At 41.1% G+C, this 16431-nt stretch overlaps 1 protein-coding gene across 6 annotated transcripts in view; it reads right to left on the bottom strand.

The window, feature by feature from the left end:
- Window positions 1–100: 100 nt before the first annotated feature.
- Window positions 101–16431, bottom strand: part of PTPRZ1 (protein tyrosine phosphatase receptor type Z1) — a 120772-nt gene continuing 104441 nt past the window's right edge. For 4 of the 6 annotated variants that reach the window (XM_081928818.1, XM_081928816.1, XM_081928820.1 and 1 more), the window contains 12 exons: window positions 13940–14074; window positions 13302–13436; window positions 12248–12411; window positions 11406–11541; window positions 9422–9568; window positions 8306–8399; window positions 7157–7230; window positions 5295–5423; window positions 4110–4256; window positions 3236–3378; window positions 2432–2567; window positions 101–1134 (listed from right to left, as the gene is read on the bottom strand). In XM_081928818.1, coding sequence (XP_081784944.1) covers window positions 994–1134; window positions 2432–2567; window positions 3236–3378; window positions 4110–4256; window positions 5295–5423; window positions 7157–7230; window positions 8306–8399; window positions 9422–9568; window positions 11406–11541; window positions 12248–12411; window positions 13302–13436; window positions 13940–14074 — 1581 coding nt within the window. In that variant the 3' untranslated portion in view covers window positions 101–993. Of the gene's footprint in view, window positions 1135–2431; window positions 2568–3235; window positions 3379–4109; window positions 4260–5294; window positions 5424–7156; window positions 7231–8305; window positions 8400–9421; window positions 9569–11405; window positions 11542–12247; window positions 12412–13301; window positions 13437–13939; window positions 14075–16431 lie in introns of all 6 variants that reach the window. The other 2 variants (XM_081928817.1, XM_081928815.1) reach the window with 1 other exon arrangement.

Genomic DNA, 16431 nt, shown 5'->3' on the forward strand with positions numbered 1-16431 from the left:
ACAGACACCCCCCACTGGGAGTGAAACTTGATTCTGCAATATTGGATGTTCAGCACTGATGAGGCGGATCTTGTTTAAAGCATATATATATTTACAGTAGTTGGAATATTGATATTTATTTTGCAATGCCTTGGATAAAAACACTTTAAACAATGCTGAGTACAGATGTTATTCTCATAGAAACTTCTTATTTCAAAACAAGTGTATTTCAATTTCCCACAAAAGTTAAAACTGCATGCAGAGATATGGTTACTCACTTAGGATGCATGGGATAATATATCAGAAGTTTTTTTGTTTTTGTTAAAATTAAAAACAGGTACTGAACTACATCATTTTAACAATGCAATTACACAGAACTAGAAAACTGACTTTGTAGTAAAATATAAAAATCTACAATTATAAATATAAATTTGGTCCATGGAATCCACTCTAGAAATATTTACAGTAAGTATCAGCTATTCTAAATGCCTACCAAAAGTTTTAAAATGTTGAATATTACAGAGAAGAGAATTATATTTACATTCTACCATATTAAAAGTTAGATTTCTAGCAAATGTAAGGAATCCTATAAATAACAGCAAGTAAAGGGATACTGAAACATGACATTTGTTGCTAGGAACTTTAGGATCTATAGTTATGATTTAAAAAATAATTTAAAATAAAACCAAAGAAATTAGAAACTATTACTGTAAAAGAGACCACAGTTTCATTCTTAGAAACACAGTATAGTTCAATCAAATTAGTTGAAACATAACAAAATGCATTACAATGAGTCTTTCAAAAAGGCACACATAGTTAATGATATAAGTTCAGTAATAGAGCCATTTGTAACAACAGTTTCTTTTGAAGAAGGGAAATAAAAAGATTATCGAATAGCTGGACGTTTCTTCCAACCCCACCTCACCCTCACCGCCCCACACAATTTTTAAAAATTAAAAGCAACAGTAGTGAAATTTCCAGCTCTTGATAACCACTGCCATGTTCCGTTCATAGTCAAACTAAAGATTCCAAGCTTTCCGCTGCGTTGCCGTCTGGTAAAGCTGAACCATTACTGTCTATAGATACTGAAGGGTTTTCTTCTTGCCTTGAGCTAACAAGACTGAGAATAGTTTTGTAGAGGAACTGATACTGGTCCTAAAAGCGGGTGGGGTAAAGTAGAAGGTTAGTGTGGTTGGTCCAAACAATAAGAATCACACCCCCCACAGCCCATTTGCAAGCTCAGCTGGTGAGTGGTGGTCATATTGTAGCCAAAATAGGGTGAACATAACAAGAGCCTGCTGGATAAGGCCAGTATTCTGCTCTCACATTGGCCAGCCTGTGTGGGAAACCCCTAAGCAGGGCCTGAGTACAGTCGTACCTTGGATCCCGAACGCCTTGCAAGTTGAACGTTTTGGCTCCCGAACGCCGCAAACCCGGAAGTGAGTGTTCTGGTTTGCGAATGTTTTTTGGAACCTGAACGTCTGACGCGGCTTCCATGGCTTCAGATTGGCTGCAAGAGCTTCCTGCAGCCAATCGGAAGCTGCACCTTTGTTTTCGAAGTCGAACGGACTTCCAGAACAGATTCCGTTTGACTTCCGAGGAACCACTGTACATGACAACTCTCCCTCCTGAGGTTTCCAGCAACTGGCATTCAGAAACATATTGTCTGTGAGAAAGAATGGGGTGCTCAGGGAACCCCAAATATTGCAGAAACACACCCACACACCCTTTATGCAAAGCCTTTTTAGATGATGCCTCAGTTATGCAATTCCCTCTCATCTGAGATAGTACTGGCAGAAACTCCTTACGAATTTTGAACAGGCCCTTGATAGATATTAGTCTCTGTGATGCCAGGTATTTTATTCCTGCTGCTTTACTAGACATGTTGTATTTTAACCTCTGTGTAACTGACTCTGGATTGCTATGGCAAGGAAGAGTGGTTTAAGAATGTTTCCCTGAATTAGAATGACATGGGGACCTTAAAACACCTTTCCGAGTCATTAAATGCTATGCTGGAAGGCTGGCTAGCAAAGCAAAATAAGATGGTAGCTGGTGAAGAATATATCCAACCTTTATGTAATTCTTATTATTACCTGGGGAATTATGTAACACTCAATTACCATAGTTTTAACCCTATTTTTTTATAGAGCCATTATTTGGTGGTCAGAGTGTTGAACTAGGACTAAGGAGACCAGGGTTCAAATCATAGCCTAGCTATGAAGCTTGCTGAGTTGAGTCAATCAAAATCTCTCAGCCTAGGCTACCTCAGATTTTCGTGAGGATAAAATATGGAAAAAAGAACCGTGTACCCATGAGCTCTTTGGAGAAGAGGTGGGATATAAATGTAATACAGAGGTAAGTAAAAATAAAAAGCATATAATGTGATTCTTTCCTTGATGGGAATTTCATAACACATAAGAAAATTGTGCCAGATATTTATTTATTTACTTACAATGTCTGTGAAGACTCCAGGCCTCATCAGATTTATCATCTTAGCTACGTGATAAACATCCACACAGTTTTCATTTTCTAGCTGATGCATTAGTGTCGTTAATGCACAGAAAGTACCTGCTGTCACTCCTCCATGCCTTTGAGGGCAAAAAAAACACAAAATACACATGCAGAAATAGTCATTTTCTTCACTTAAAGTAAGCAAGAAAAAAAAGAGACTTGATTTATTTCCTAACAATGGTGCAAATCTGACCACTAAAACATGTTAATTTATAAATAAGAGTATTTATATTGTTTCATTCTTACAACCAGTGTTTGCACCTATTTGTCGCAATGTATACATTTCGTATGCCTTCCTTTTTTATCTAGAGAGGGAAATATTCCCCATACAAGGTCTTATGACCAGCAGTGATGAAATGTGTCTATTGGAGCCCAGAAGACTTTTGGATCTGAGCCAGGAAGGCATGGTTAACATCATGCTGAGTATATAGTTTTATAAAGAATATAACATTTGGGTGTTTCTGTCACCCAAAAATATAGGTTTGGTAAATCTGCAGTTGCTGTGTGAAACACACACAGAGATACAGTGCTACCTTGGGTTACAAACTCTGCTAACCCAGAAGTAGTACCTCAGGTTAAGAACAGAAATCGTGCAGTGGTGGCAGCGGGAGGCCCTATTAGCTAAAGTGGTACCTCAGGTGAAAAACAGTTTCAGGTTAAGAACAGACCTCCAGAACGAATTAAGTTCATAACCAGAGGTACCACTGTAACAGGATTTCAGCAACTGCAGCAGGTCAGTACTTACTCATCATGCACAATCATGGGTCCATCTCTGTTGGAAGTTTCTTCTTTGATGACATTTATGAGTTCAAATGTTTTACTAATAGGACTGTCTGGATTTGGCCATTTCGGACACTGAAAATGCCTCACTTCAAGCACATAATCATCCTAAATAGGAAAAAAAGACACAGAATTCATACCTTCAACTGATTCTTGTTCTGTGTATTTATTGATAAAAAGGTGTGTATTGAGCCAGCTGTCACACATTCATCTTTCAGCTTTCATGATCTTTTGCTTTCAAAGATGTCAGTCTGTGTGTCTGCTCATAAATTCGCCTCTCCCTCACCTGTGGGCCAATGGCCCATAAAAAAGAGGTGGGGGGGGGGGACTTGCCATGAGCAGAATGGATTGTTTTTATTTCTCGGTTTGTTTGGACTGATAATCCAAATCAAGGAATATGTATCTTCTTAATGGCATCATCCTGAATAGCAAAGTGACTTAAAGTTGCTAACAATATAATCCTTGGGAGGGTTCAAGACTGAGATGGATGGTGTCCATAGTCTTATTGTGCCTTTTGCCATTACAATAATACAGAGATAAAAGCCAATCTGACAAGTTAGAAATATTAACTTTTTCATCATAGGATTATTTTATTAGCAGAAACCTCTGTAGCATGTTTTACATATGTGCACCTTACTGCAAAATATTTGAAGTCCCTCATGAAAACAAAAAAAGGGTGTTTGGGTGTGTGTGTTTTTGGTTTGTTTACTTTTTTTGGGGGAAAATTAACTCTGCAATTTACTCTGGGGTATGTTTTTTAGTTAGCAATTCAGATCACAGTTTTATTGTTGTTGTTTAGTTGTTTAGTCTCCAGCTATAAGGCATGGTATCAAGAGTACCTGTGTAGCTTCTAATATGAAATCCTGGATTATAAGCTTCTCTTCATTTGACAAGCATTTGTGTTCTTCCGAAATCAGGCTGACTTTAAAGCTCTCACAATTTATAGGGTCTTCTTTGTTTGGCCAGTATACAAATTCATCTTCAGCCTGCTAAAAGAAAAAGAAACACTTCTAAACAGTGCTATTTTTCTAGAAAAGAGATGCTAGAATTCACGATGAACATCTCCTTGTTGGTGGGCAATGGAACCCACCTGAGAGGTGCCAGAACTTAGTTCTGGCTGGGGGAAAAACATGCTTCTAAACAAACTCCAAATTAGTTATAAACTATAGCTATATCCAGTTGTTTTGTGAAGCAAAAAAATTACATAGTGCTAATGATGTGTATAGGGTGGTGCTATCGGTTAAACCACAGAGCCTAGGACTTGCTGATCAGAAGGTTGGCGGTTCAAATCCCTGCGACGGGGTGAGCTCCTGTTGCTCGGTCCCTGCTCCTGCCAACCTAGCAGTTCGAAAGCAAGTAGATAAATAGGTACCGCTCCGGCGGGAAGGTAAACGGCGTTTCCGTGCATTGCTCTGGTTCACCAGAAGCGGCTGAGTCATGCTGACCACATGACCTGGAAGCTGTACGCCAGCTCCCTTGGCCAATAAAGTGAGATGAGCGCCGCAACCCCAGAGTCGGACACGACTGGACCTAATGGTCAGTGTTCCCTTTACTTTAATGATGTGTATGCCTTACTTAAACTTAACTGAAATTATTAAACATGCAACTAATGTTATGCTAAAACCATGGTCTTCCTGTTTCTTTGCAAAACTCCCCATTCCTCATTTCTTATTTTTTTAAAAATCAAGTCTTCCTTACATGTGAAGGAATGACTTTCTCATCCATAGCTATTCCTATGGATGCCCAGAACACACACAGTTTAGGTCTAAAGTCTTCAGGATTCCTACATTTTAATACTGGTTCCTTATTGGAATTATCACTGCTTTGAGAATATTCTCACAGCACACAAATTAAATCACTAATCACCAACTACCTCTTTATTTTATTTTCATATTCTTAATGTCAAAATAATTACTTGATGAATGGTAACTATAAGAAAAGATGAAATCTCATGTTCTATGTTTCTTGCTGAACTAAAAACAGTGCTATAAAGTGAAGTATTTAACTCTTTAATATAGTCTTACCATATTCTGACTATCTGGAAGCATGACAATTATCTGAGCATTGTGGTCCCATATCATTCTCCAGAAATCTTTGATAGTATGTAGTAGAGGATGCTGGGTAATAATGTATTCATTACTTTGATAATAACCCTGCAAAACAAATACATTCAGTGAGGTTACCCTGTTCTTATCAAGAAATACCGTATTTTTTGCACCATAACACTCACTTTTTTCCTCCTAGAAAGTAAGGGGAAATGTCTGTGCGTGTTATGGAGGGAATGCCTACGGATGGCATGCCTACGGATTTTCCTCCTCTAAAAACTACGTGCGTGTTATGGTCGGGTGCGTGTTATAGAGCGAAAAATACGGTAATAATTATAATAACAATAACAAATCAGTCTACTTCTCACAAATACAAGATGAGGTTTAAACCCGTGCTATGTTTTTCCACATCAGTTCTACAGATAGAAGGTTCTGAGTTCTTCTCTTCATGGCATCATCCTAGGACATAGCTAGAATTTTAGCTTAGTTTACCAACTTGTTTTTATATATTTGTTTGTTTAGCTTCCTAGAAGCCATTTCAGTTTACAGGTCACATATAAATAAATATTACTCCTCCGCAAATAGAAGGCACTCATTTTATTATGCAAGCTGGCCATAGCCTTCATTTCACAAGCTTAATGTAGAAGCTGTTTTTGCTATGCTAACAATATTCTCAGGTTTCATTCTTTAGCAGATGGAAAAATAATACATTTTTATATTAATCTTACTTAGCTGCACTACATGCAAGTGCAACTGGCTAGCACAACAGAGGCCTTGTTTCTGGATTGAATGTTCCTCTTTACCTTCATAAATTTTTACACTTAGAAAACCATATGCAAAATTGAGGAGTTATAGATTAACAATGTCCCTGATATGCTCAATCTTTCTTTTTGGAGCTTTAGTGGCATTGATAATGGTTGGCTAGCATAGCAATGCTAAATACAGTATTTTTCGCTCTATAACACGCACCCGACCATAACACGCACATAGTTTTTAGAGGAGGAAAATCCGTAGGCATGCCACCCGTAGGCATTCCCTCCATAACACGCACAGACATTCCCCCCTACTTTTTAGGAGGAAAAAAGTGAGTGTTATGGTGCAAAAAATACAGTAATTACGTCGGAACTAGAAATTAGTGCAATTAGCAGGACACGGGGGTAGGCATAGTTATCAAAAACATTTGGGAGCATTTCTATGTTATCTTCTATGTCCACACTCTACACAAAAGCAGTGGCATCGCAATGGGGGTGGCACGGCCCGGGCTCCATGCCTGTGGGGGTGACAAGAAGTCACCCCGTGGGGGATCGCGGTGGCGCAAGCAGCCATCGTGCCGCCGCAGCTGCCTTTGGAAGATCCTTTGTTCACGGCTGCAGTTGCGAGCAGAGGATCACGGCACAGGCAGCAAACCGCTAAGTACAGTGCATGGGCGGTGTGACACACATGCGCTGTACGTAGCAACGCCACACATGCGCTGTATAGTGGTTTGCTCCAGCGCTGTACGAACGGTGCCAGGATTTCTCCATCGCCACTACAGCCATGTTTGCGGCTGCAGCGGTGACGGAGGGATCCCGGCATCATCCGTACAGCGCTAGAGTGGCGCCGGCAGCCAACCACTCTACGGCGCATGTGCGGTGTTGCTACGTACAGCTCATGTGTCATATGTAGCGATACCACACATGCGCCATACCTCGTGACGCCCGCCCTGGGTGTCACGACGCCTTCCTTCGCCCATGCACAAAAGCCATGTGCAGAGTGCAATCACGCAAGTGATTGCCAAGAAGCTGGCAAAAATACACAAATGATTTCAAATTACAGTATAATTTAGGAAGAAACTCTCTCACCATAATATAGGAAGCGTTGATGTAGTCTGTGCCTTCACCAGACAACGATGGAATACCAACTCTAGATCTCTCCACTGTAAAACAAATGTGAGAGCCATTTTACTTTCTCTAGCAGACATGCAAATTCCTGCTATTTGCACAGATTCTGTATTTCTTCAAATCAAGAGATCTGGGAGAACCACTGACTTAATGGCAAGGGAGCGACATTACCCATTACCCAGCTGCTCTGCCATTGTGTAGGAAGGGGAAATGCCACAGGTCTTTTCCTCCCTTCTGTCTGGGCAATGATGAAAGGCAAAGGGTCCATGTAAATTATCCTGCTCTTGTTGTAGGCTTTCAATCTTACAGCAGTGGCACAGGATGAAGCGATGAAAAAACAGCTCTTGCACCACTCCAGAAATTTATGGACCTTAGTTTTAGTGGGACTGTTCTTTCTGGTCCATCAGGATTATTCAAAGTCCCATGCAACGCCATTCATGTGGAACTGTTCCCCAATGCAATTGTGACTACAGTGGTACCTCGGGTTACATTCACTTCAGGTTACATATGCTTCAGGTTACAGACTCTGCTAACCCAGAAATAGTACCTCGGGTTAAGAACTTTGCTTCAAGATAAGAACCGAAATCGTACTCCCGTGGTGTGGCAGCAGCAGGAGGCCCCATTAGCTAAAGTGGTGCTTCAGGTTAAGAACAGACCTCCGGAATGAATTAAGTACTTAGCCCGAGGTACCACTGTATTGGAATAACACTGTCACAAGCTATGAACAAAGAGGCTTTATGACTACTTACATTACATTGTCTGAGCTGTATAGGGAGCAAAAACAACTTGCCACATGGTGCTACACCCATATCATGTCTTTTTCATCAGCCACCAACACATTAGGCTGCACGCTGAATCAGGTCTAAGCAAACTTATAAAATGTGGAACTACACCATAATTAATCTGGGTCACCAAGCAGCACATATTTTAGTATGTCAGTCATTCAGCTACAAATATGAAAAGGTAGAAGCTGCAATAAAGCAGTATTTATTCTCTCTGAAGTTCCCAATGACATTTATGGATGGTCACTGTGACATATAGGATATTAGGCTTAAGTGGCTTATTGGTTTAATTTTGTAGTCAAACTCAAGGTATTCTCAAGAAACTTACCAGGAATTATGGATGAGGTCCTGTTCTTTTCTCTATTACACTGTTTCAGTGCAGTAGAATAATCACACTGCTGTATATTAGATTGGCTCAGAAGCTGAATGCGAAATGAAGAAAAAGAACAGAGTTTTGGGTTGTGTGAATCACAAATAATATACATGCAAGTATGGTTCAGGCCAGGACTACATATATTTATTAGGCTACACTGGCCAATGATCCCAGCTCTCATACCAGTTTATAGGATTACTTATACTGCAAATTCAGCCAATTAATTTTATTTATTAATGGAACTTTTAGAATCATATCTTTGTTTTCAACATGCTTTAACAAAAACAAATAATTAAAATTAGTTATAAAACCCTGCAAAAACAGCAGCAGATTAGCACATCCTAATAGATTTCAATCATCAAATGCCTTGGAAAATGCAGTTACATTTTAATCTGGCGTTGGAATCCCATTAAAATTAGAACATGGAATGGCTCCAGGGAAAGAGAATTACATAGGGATGGATCCATCACTGAGAAGGTACAATCCCACACCACTAACCAGCATACAACAGCCACTTGTGAGGTGTAATCCTGTGTCACTAACCAGCAGAGAACAGTCACTACTTAGTGAGACAGAGAGAAGGGCCTTTGCCACCAATCTTAAAACCTCAGTCAGATGATAGAAGAAGTGCTTTGACAAATACTTGCATCCCAGGCCATGCAGAGCTCTGAATAATGGGTGTTCTATGGCATGATGCAGATGCTGAATTCTACACTAGCAGCAGTTTCTGGCCAGTCTTTCAGGGAAACACAGCACAAAAGAGCATAGCAGTATTCCAAATAGGAGGTTACCAGAGTATGCAGTACTGTGGCCAGGCTCTTCCAGTCCAGAAATGGCCATAGACGGGACACAAGTCATAGCTGGTCTCCTTGCCAAAGAAACTGCCTGGGGCTCAAGTGGCAGTGCTGAATCTAGAACAAGACTATGAACCTGCTCCTTCAAAGGTGAGTTTTAGGTTCGGGCTGTTGGCCATCATCGAACTCATTAAAACAGCCCTACGATTCAAATGCCATATAGACATTTTTGTGCAGCATCGGTTGTCCTGAATCCTTGAAATCAAAGGGATCTCACCTTGAATTGTTTCTCTAATCTTGTATTTCCCATTGGTCCAGGTATTAAGAGTGAATTAACATAAGCGTGAATGTGGTTTTCAGGTACTTCTGTTTCTTTGCTGAGTATGGCCTCCACAAGTGCATCATGAATAAAGACATACTGTTCCTATTTTAAAAGAAAAAGTAAAGAAAGACATTAGCAAATCATTTCAGTTTTATTATTACAGTGGTACCTTGCAAGACGAAATTGATTCGTTCTGTGAGTTTTTTTGTCTTGCGAATTTTTCATCTTGCGAAGCACGGATTCCCATAGTTATTAACGGTTTTAAGAAAAAGGAAACAAACTTGCAAGACGAATTCATCTTGCGAAGCAAGCCCATAGGGAAATTCGTCTTGTGAAGCAACTCAAAAAATGAAAAACTCTTTCGTCTTGCGAGTTTTTCGTCTTACGAGGCATTCGTCTTGCGAGGTATCACTGTACAGTGGTACCTCGGGTTACATATGCTTCAGGTTACACACTCCGCTAACCCAGAAATAGTGCTTCAAGTTAAGAACTTTGCTTCAGGATAAGAACTGAAATTGGGCTCTGGCAGTGTGGCAGCAGCAGGAGGCCCCATTAGCTAAAGTGGTGCTTCAGGTTAAGAACAGTTTCAGCTTAAGAACGGACCTCTGAAACAAATGAAGTACTTAACCCAAGGTTCCACTGTAGTTGTTATTGCCGCACAAAAGCCAGCTAACTTTGCCTGCGTATGGTACAGGTTAACCACCAAAACCAGAATAGATCTTGCTAAGGATGTACAAATATTATCCAAAAGGCAGAAACCTGTCATCCCCACGATACAAATATCATCATTTTATTTTGTATGCTGCCTTTCCACAGTTAAAGCAATGCTCAAGGCAGCTTACAATATGACAAGATTTACACAATTACAACCATAGCAAAGTAATCATAAAAATAAATCAAACACATAAAAAACTACATAACCAAACTGAACAATTTCCACACAAAAATAAAAGTGCAAAGAATTAATATCGATAACAGCAGCAAAAACTCCCCACAGAACCTCCCCCCAAAATACCTCGGTCCTTGTTGGGCAGCAGCAGAAGAAGTCTTTAAGAAGCCTGTCAGGCCCCACCCTAGGCCAGGCAGAGAGGGGCAAGGAGCAGGACCCACAGGCTCTCAGCAGTTATACAGATTTCTATACTATTTGTAAAGGGTAAAGGGGACCCCAGTCATGGCCGACTCTGGGGTTGCGGTGCTCATCTCGCTTTATTGGCCGAGGGAGCTGGTGTACAGCTTCCGGGTCATGTGGCCAGCATGACTTGAGCCGCTTCTGGCGAACCAGAGCAGCGCACGGAAACGCCATTTACCTTCCAACCGGAGTGGTACCTATTTATCTACTTGCACTTTGACGTGCTTTCGAACTGCTAGGTTGGCAGGAGCTGGGACAGAGCAACGGGAGCTCACCCCGTCGCGGGGATTCGAACTGCCAACCTTCTGATTGGCAAGTCCTAGGCTCTGTGGTTTAACCCAGAGTGCCACCTGCTTTGTACACAAGTATTAATAATTATGCTAATCCCTTCCATTCTATGATTTATTGTGGAGATTCCTGCATTGCAGACAGTTGGACTAGATGAGTGTTGGGAGTCTGTTCCAACCCTACAATTCTTTGATTCTATTTGAAAAGCATCGACTCTAAAGGTGCTGCAGTGTGATCCACTCCCAGGGTGGATCCGCTTCCCAACGTCTCCTATTTCTAATCTCCCAAATTACTCTAAAATTCATAAGTTTACTGGATAAGAAATAATGTACGGAAACAATACGTTGGCAATTAGGAAGCACTTTTCCTCAAGGTAGAGAACAGTAAACAACTTTTTTTTTAATTGGTCTTTTGGAAGCTGTGGTTTAAATTAGTACCAGAGAGTTCTAGTAAGTTTGTTTCTCGATCTGTTTTAAAATCTTGTAAGAGATTTTGTGACACTAAGAACACACTTTTTCTTACCTCCGTCTGCACCAAATAGTTCCTTTGCGTCCGTATGTGCTTCAGGAATCCAAATATGTTGACAGTCCCTTCGTGCTGAATCTGCTGAAGCATGCTATCTAATACTATGTATGTGCCCGTCCTTCCAACACCAGCACTGTTAAACATTGGAAACAAAATGAATAAATCGGAATCTAAGAAACAGCAAAAGTACAGCAGCCCAGAGCCATCTGTTCATGGAAACACAGCCAGATATAGATTAAATAAGTTTGGTATTATTTATAGGTAAAAAAGGTAAAGGACCCCTGGATGTTTAAGTCCAGTCAAAGGTGACTATGGTGTTGTGGCGCTCATCTTGTTTTCAGGCTGAGGGAGACGACGTTTGTCCACAGACAGCTTTCTGGGTCATGTGGCCAGCATGACTAAACCGCTACTGGCACAACGGAACACCGTGATGGAAATCAGAATGCACAGAAACACCATTTACCTTCCCACCACAGTGGTACCTATTTATCTACTTGCACTGGCATACTTTCGAACTGCTAGGTTGGCAGGAGCTGGGACAGAGTAATGGGAGCTCACTCCATCACGGGGATTCGAACCGCCGACCTTTCAATCGGCAAGCCCAAGAGTTCTGCTTGCAAAACTCATACTAGGAAACAATTCTGAACATTATAGTTCAAAGATTCCTTTGTTAAATGTTCTTAACTGATCGAGGAAGCCACCTTTGTGGAAGATCTACATGCATACATGTGTTCATAGGAAGCTCTTGATTTGAGACATGATAGGTCCAGAAAACATTCATTCAGTTTTTATTCTTGCAAATAATGTGAGCAGTAATTGCTTTGGTAAAAACAACAGACCTGCAATGAACCACAACTGGTCCTACAGCATGACGTTTAGCATACGATGCCTTTCGGACAAAGGTGAGCACAGGCAAAGTATATTCAGGAACACCCATATCAGGCCACTGAGTATAGTGATACTGAGAAACTACACGACCACAAGGCCTTCCTTTTTGGGAACCCTAAAACGACAATAATTAGCGAGAAATGCATATTTAAAAAAGAAAGAAATATAAACATTATTTTTTTAATTGCCCAAACTATGAATTTTCAAATTCTATGTTGGGGAAGAGACAGAAAGCCACTGCATCTGATATGAATATATAAAATTATAGAGAGGATCAGGACATGGATGATAGAGAGGAAATTTTATTTCTATACCACCCTCCTGCCATTGTAAAAAATACAGTGAATAGTCAAAACATCTAAAAATTAATAAACTAGATCATGATATAACAAAGCAGCATAATAAGAGAACAGTAGTAATAATGACAACAATGAATTTATTCATATGCTGCCCATCTGACTAGGTTGCCCCAGTCAATCTGGATGGCTTCCAACAAATTAAAACACAGTAACTCATCAAACATTAAAAACTTCCCTATAGAGGGCTGCCTTCAGATGTCTTCTAAAAGTCAGATATTGGTTTATTTTACTGACATTTAATGGGCTTTCCACAGGGCGAACACGACTACCAAGAAGGCCCTCTGCCTGGTTCCCTGTAAGCTCACTTCTCGCAGTGAGGGAACTGCCAGAAGCCAAATGTGCAGGCAAAGATATTGGCTGAATAATAACGTTGGGGGCCCTAAGTTCAGCAACTGAGGTGCTGCCACTAAAAAAGTCCTGTCTCCGTAGTAGGTTGCTAATCAGGTGCGGCCCTAAAAATAATTTCCTGTGAACATCATTATAATATAATGAACTTCTCTGCTTACTTTAAACCCAGAAGCCAATGAGAATTTTACTGGTAAGTTGACTCCCTTGCAACAATAAAAACAATTGTGTCTCACAATGGTATATAAAACATTTTTTATTTCTTCCTGTATCAAAGTTACTATTTAGTGCAGCCACCTACCTTTTTCACCTTGGTATTCCTAATAGTAAAATTCCTCACAGTGTAATAGGCAAGTACATGAATGCTCTTTTGAGTGACTAGAAAGTTTCCATATTCTTCACTACCATCAGCAGGCCAGTATTGGTCACATTTTCTCTGACAGCCAAAGGAATATACAGTGTTAAAACAATGTTTTATCATTTCATACATTAAGTGGGGTGTAATAAATAAAAAAGACTGCAATCCTAACTCCATGTACCTGGAAGTAAGCCCTACTGAATTCAGCTGGACTTGCTCCTGAATAGACATGGTTAGGAATACATTGGAAGTATTTTTAATCACTAATATGGCAAGGAGAGGGAAGAAAAACACATTTTTTTGTCCCCACCAGCTAATCCCAGGTCCCCAGGCTGCTCAGACTTGTTATTTATATACAAAGAATATGTATATTATTTTCATCTCTTAGTACCATTATTCACAGTATTGAATTGAATCTTGCAGTACAATACTATGAATATTTTCTCAGAAATAAGTCCCAATTTGTTCAATGAGTATAATTCTCATGAAAGTGTATAGGTTTACAACCTCAGTGCATTAACTAGATTCACAGAGAGAAATGTGCTGTATAAAAGGAAAATGTTTATAAAGGATGTTTATACCCTTCCTTTCTCCACCAGGTTAGTTATCATTACAATGACTTCCACATTATGTTCCCAGATCATTCTCCAGAAATCTTCTGCTGTTGATTTTAAAGGCCCTTGAGCTGCAATATATGCTTTTGGTCTGTTGTAGCCCTGTGGAAAGGAAAAGAAAAGTGTCCATTAATATGTAGCAGAATAAAAGGGAAAGAACTATCAAATGATTGCAAGGAAGACATGAAACTAGTCCATAGAGACCTAGTGATATGTCTCCTTGCAGCAGTTCACATAAAGGTAGCTTTTCACTGGAAGAGATTAAGAGCTGTTCGACAGTGGAACAGACTCCCACAAGAGGTTGGAGGGGGGCTCCTTCCTTGGAGGTTTTTAAGCAGAGGTTGGGGGGCTATCTGTCCTGTATTTGAGATTCCTGTATTGTAGGGAGTTGAATTAGATGACCCTCAGGGTCCCTTCAAACTCTATAATTTTTTGATTCTATGGTCCTAACATTCAAATTCAAATATCTTTAATACGGTCAATGACCAGAAAGCAATTTATAAAAATATGACATTATAAGTAGTATTGTGCTACAAATAACAATGGAAATATGGCCAATTCACAGAATTAAATTCAAATGTCACTACTGTTTATTATCGTTCCTTCAATGTTTACAATTTGGACTCCGTTGCTGACATCATTGCTCGTTTTATTCTTGTTGCAATGTAACAGTACTTTGCCACAGGCCTGTTAGTTTCAGGCTCTTTAACAGCTAAGAGGTGTCTGATATAGGTGTCGTCTGTACTACGAGGTATTTTCCTCAGAATCGGTTCGATCAGCTCTTTTCTTGAGTCTCGATATAATGGGCAGTATAAGATGAAATGCCCGATGGTTTCGATTTCGTTGCTGTTACAGGGACATAATCTTTGTTTGATCGGTATTTTGTTGTATCTTCCCTCTAGAAGAGCTGAAGGGAAAGCGGGCCCTGGAAAATGCCCATCGGTGTTTAGCGTTGTCTAGAACTTTGAGATAGTTTGCTAGATGGGGCCTTTGGGAATTATACAGGAGTTTATAAGTTATCGGAAGTTGATTAAAGTCATTTTGGGCTTCAATGTCCCTAAGTCTTTCTTTGATTATGTTCTGTGATGGTTCAGAATTTATCTGGTTAAATTCCCCTGGTGTGTGTCACCTGCTAACGTCAGCTTACAGAAGCTGGGCGGAGACAGAAGCTTTTAGAAGCTAAGAAGGAGGAGTTTTTCCCTGTACTTTCACTTCTCTCTGTGTATCTGAGAGAGAAAGACGTGCCTTTGGACATGGCTGAAAGAAGCCCTGGACTTTAATGCTGTAATGTATGAATAAAGAGCTGTAAATAGACAAACCTGTCTATGTGTGCTTACAAGAAGCAAGACTGCTTTACACGCTGTGCTTCTACTCTGCTAAAAAGCCGTGACTGAAAGGAGAGACAGCAGAGTTGCGCAGCTTGAGAGGAAGCCTGCCGGACCGCTGTAGGTGATTGATGCGGATCGTAAAGCTGTCTGACGTCGCGGCTCTATCGATAAGGCAAGATCGATAGATATTTCCACAGGTTATGGGGTCAGAAAACGCTCGTAAAGCAGTCGGTGTGAGCCTCAGGAATGCTTTGAAGTCAGCGGTCTGCGGCTGAGGAGCGCAACGGGAGCTGACTGGGTGCCGGAGAGCAGATGATTAATTGCCTGCTTCCGAGAGACAGTGAGAGCCTCTGATACACAGAGAGCTGGAGCTGAAAAAGCAGCTAAAAGCTGGAAGCTGAGACGCAGCTGAAATATCGTTTCTCCACGGAAGGGAAGGCCGGAGGAAGCTGGTACTGAGTAAGTACAGCTTGGGGCACCTTGGGAGAACGGGAGAAGATGGCTGAAAGCCAGAATATACCGCTGGAAAAGCTCACTCTAAAGAGTTGGGCAACGTGGTCCAGACAAATAAGGGGATGGTTCTTGGTCGAAGGGCTCTGGGAAGCAAGCCAATGGGAGCCAAAATCACCCCTTAGCCGGCCAGCAGCTGGAGCAGGAGAAGCAAGCTGTGGGGCTGTGTTGGCTGAAGATAGCCAGCAGAGAATGCAACTTGAACTGGATATGCTCAGAGCATGCGTTGATGCATCACTGAGGCCTCATTTGGAGGGCGTAACGACAGCGTGGGCTGCCTGGAATTTGCTGAAGGGCTTGTGTGAGGCGTCAGCGAAAGGCCAAAGCCCTGGGGGGGCTGAAGGATGCCCAGAAAGCCCAATGGGGGCTGAGACAGTGTTGGGGAGCTGTTGCAATGCTTCTACACGTCTGTGTGATGGACTGAGTCCTGGAGAGCCTGGACTGGCAGGCCCTGTTCCCGATGTCTTGGCCTCTAGGAGCGCTAGTGAGCAGATCGGGGGGGCGAAGAGTTCCAAAGGCAAGTTTAAAGAACTTTCCCTTTGTGCTGAAGCAGAGAGGAGCTTCAGGGGGGGGCCAGACTGGTGGAAGGCACCGTTCCAGAAGGAGGAAGGCCAGACCAGC

The sequence above is a fragment of the Podarcis melisellensis genome (genome assembly GCF_964234715.1).
Source record: "Podarcis melisellensis genome assembly, chromosome: 10".
NCBI classification, from domain to species: domain Eukaryota; kingdom Metazoa; phylum Chordata; class Lepidosauria; order Squamata; family Lacertidae; genus Podarcis; species Podarcis melisellensis.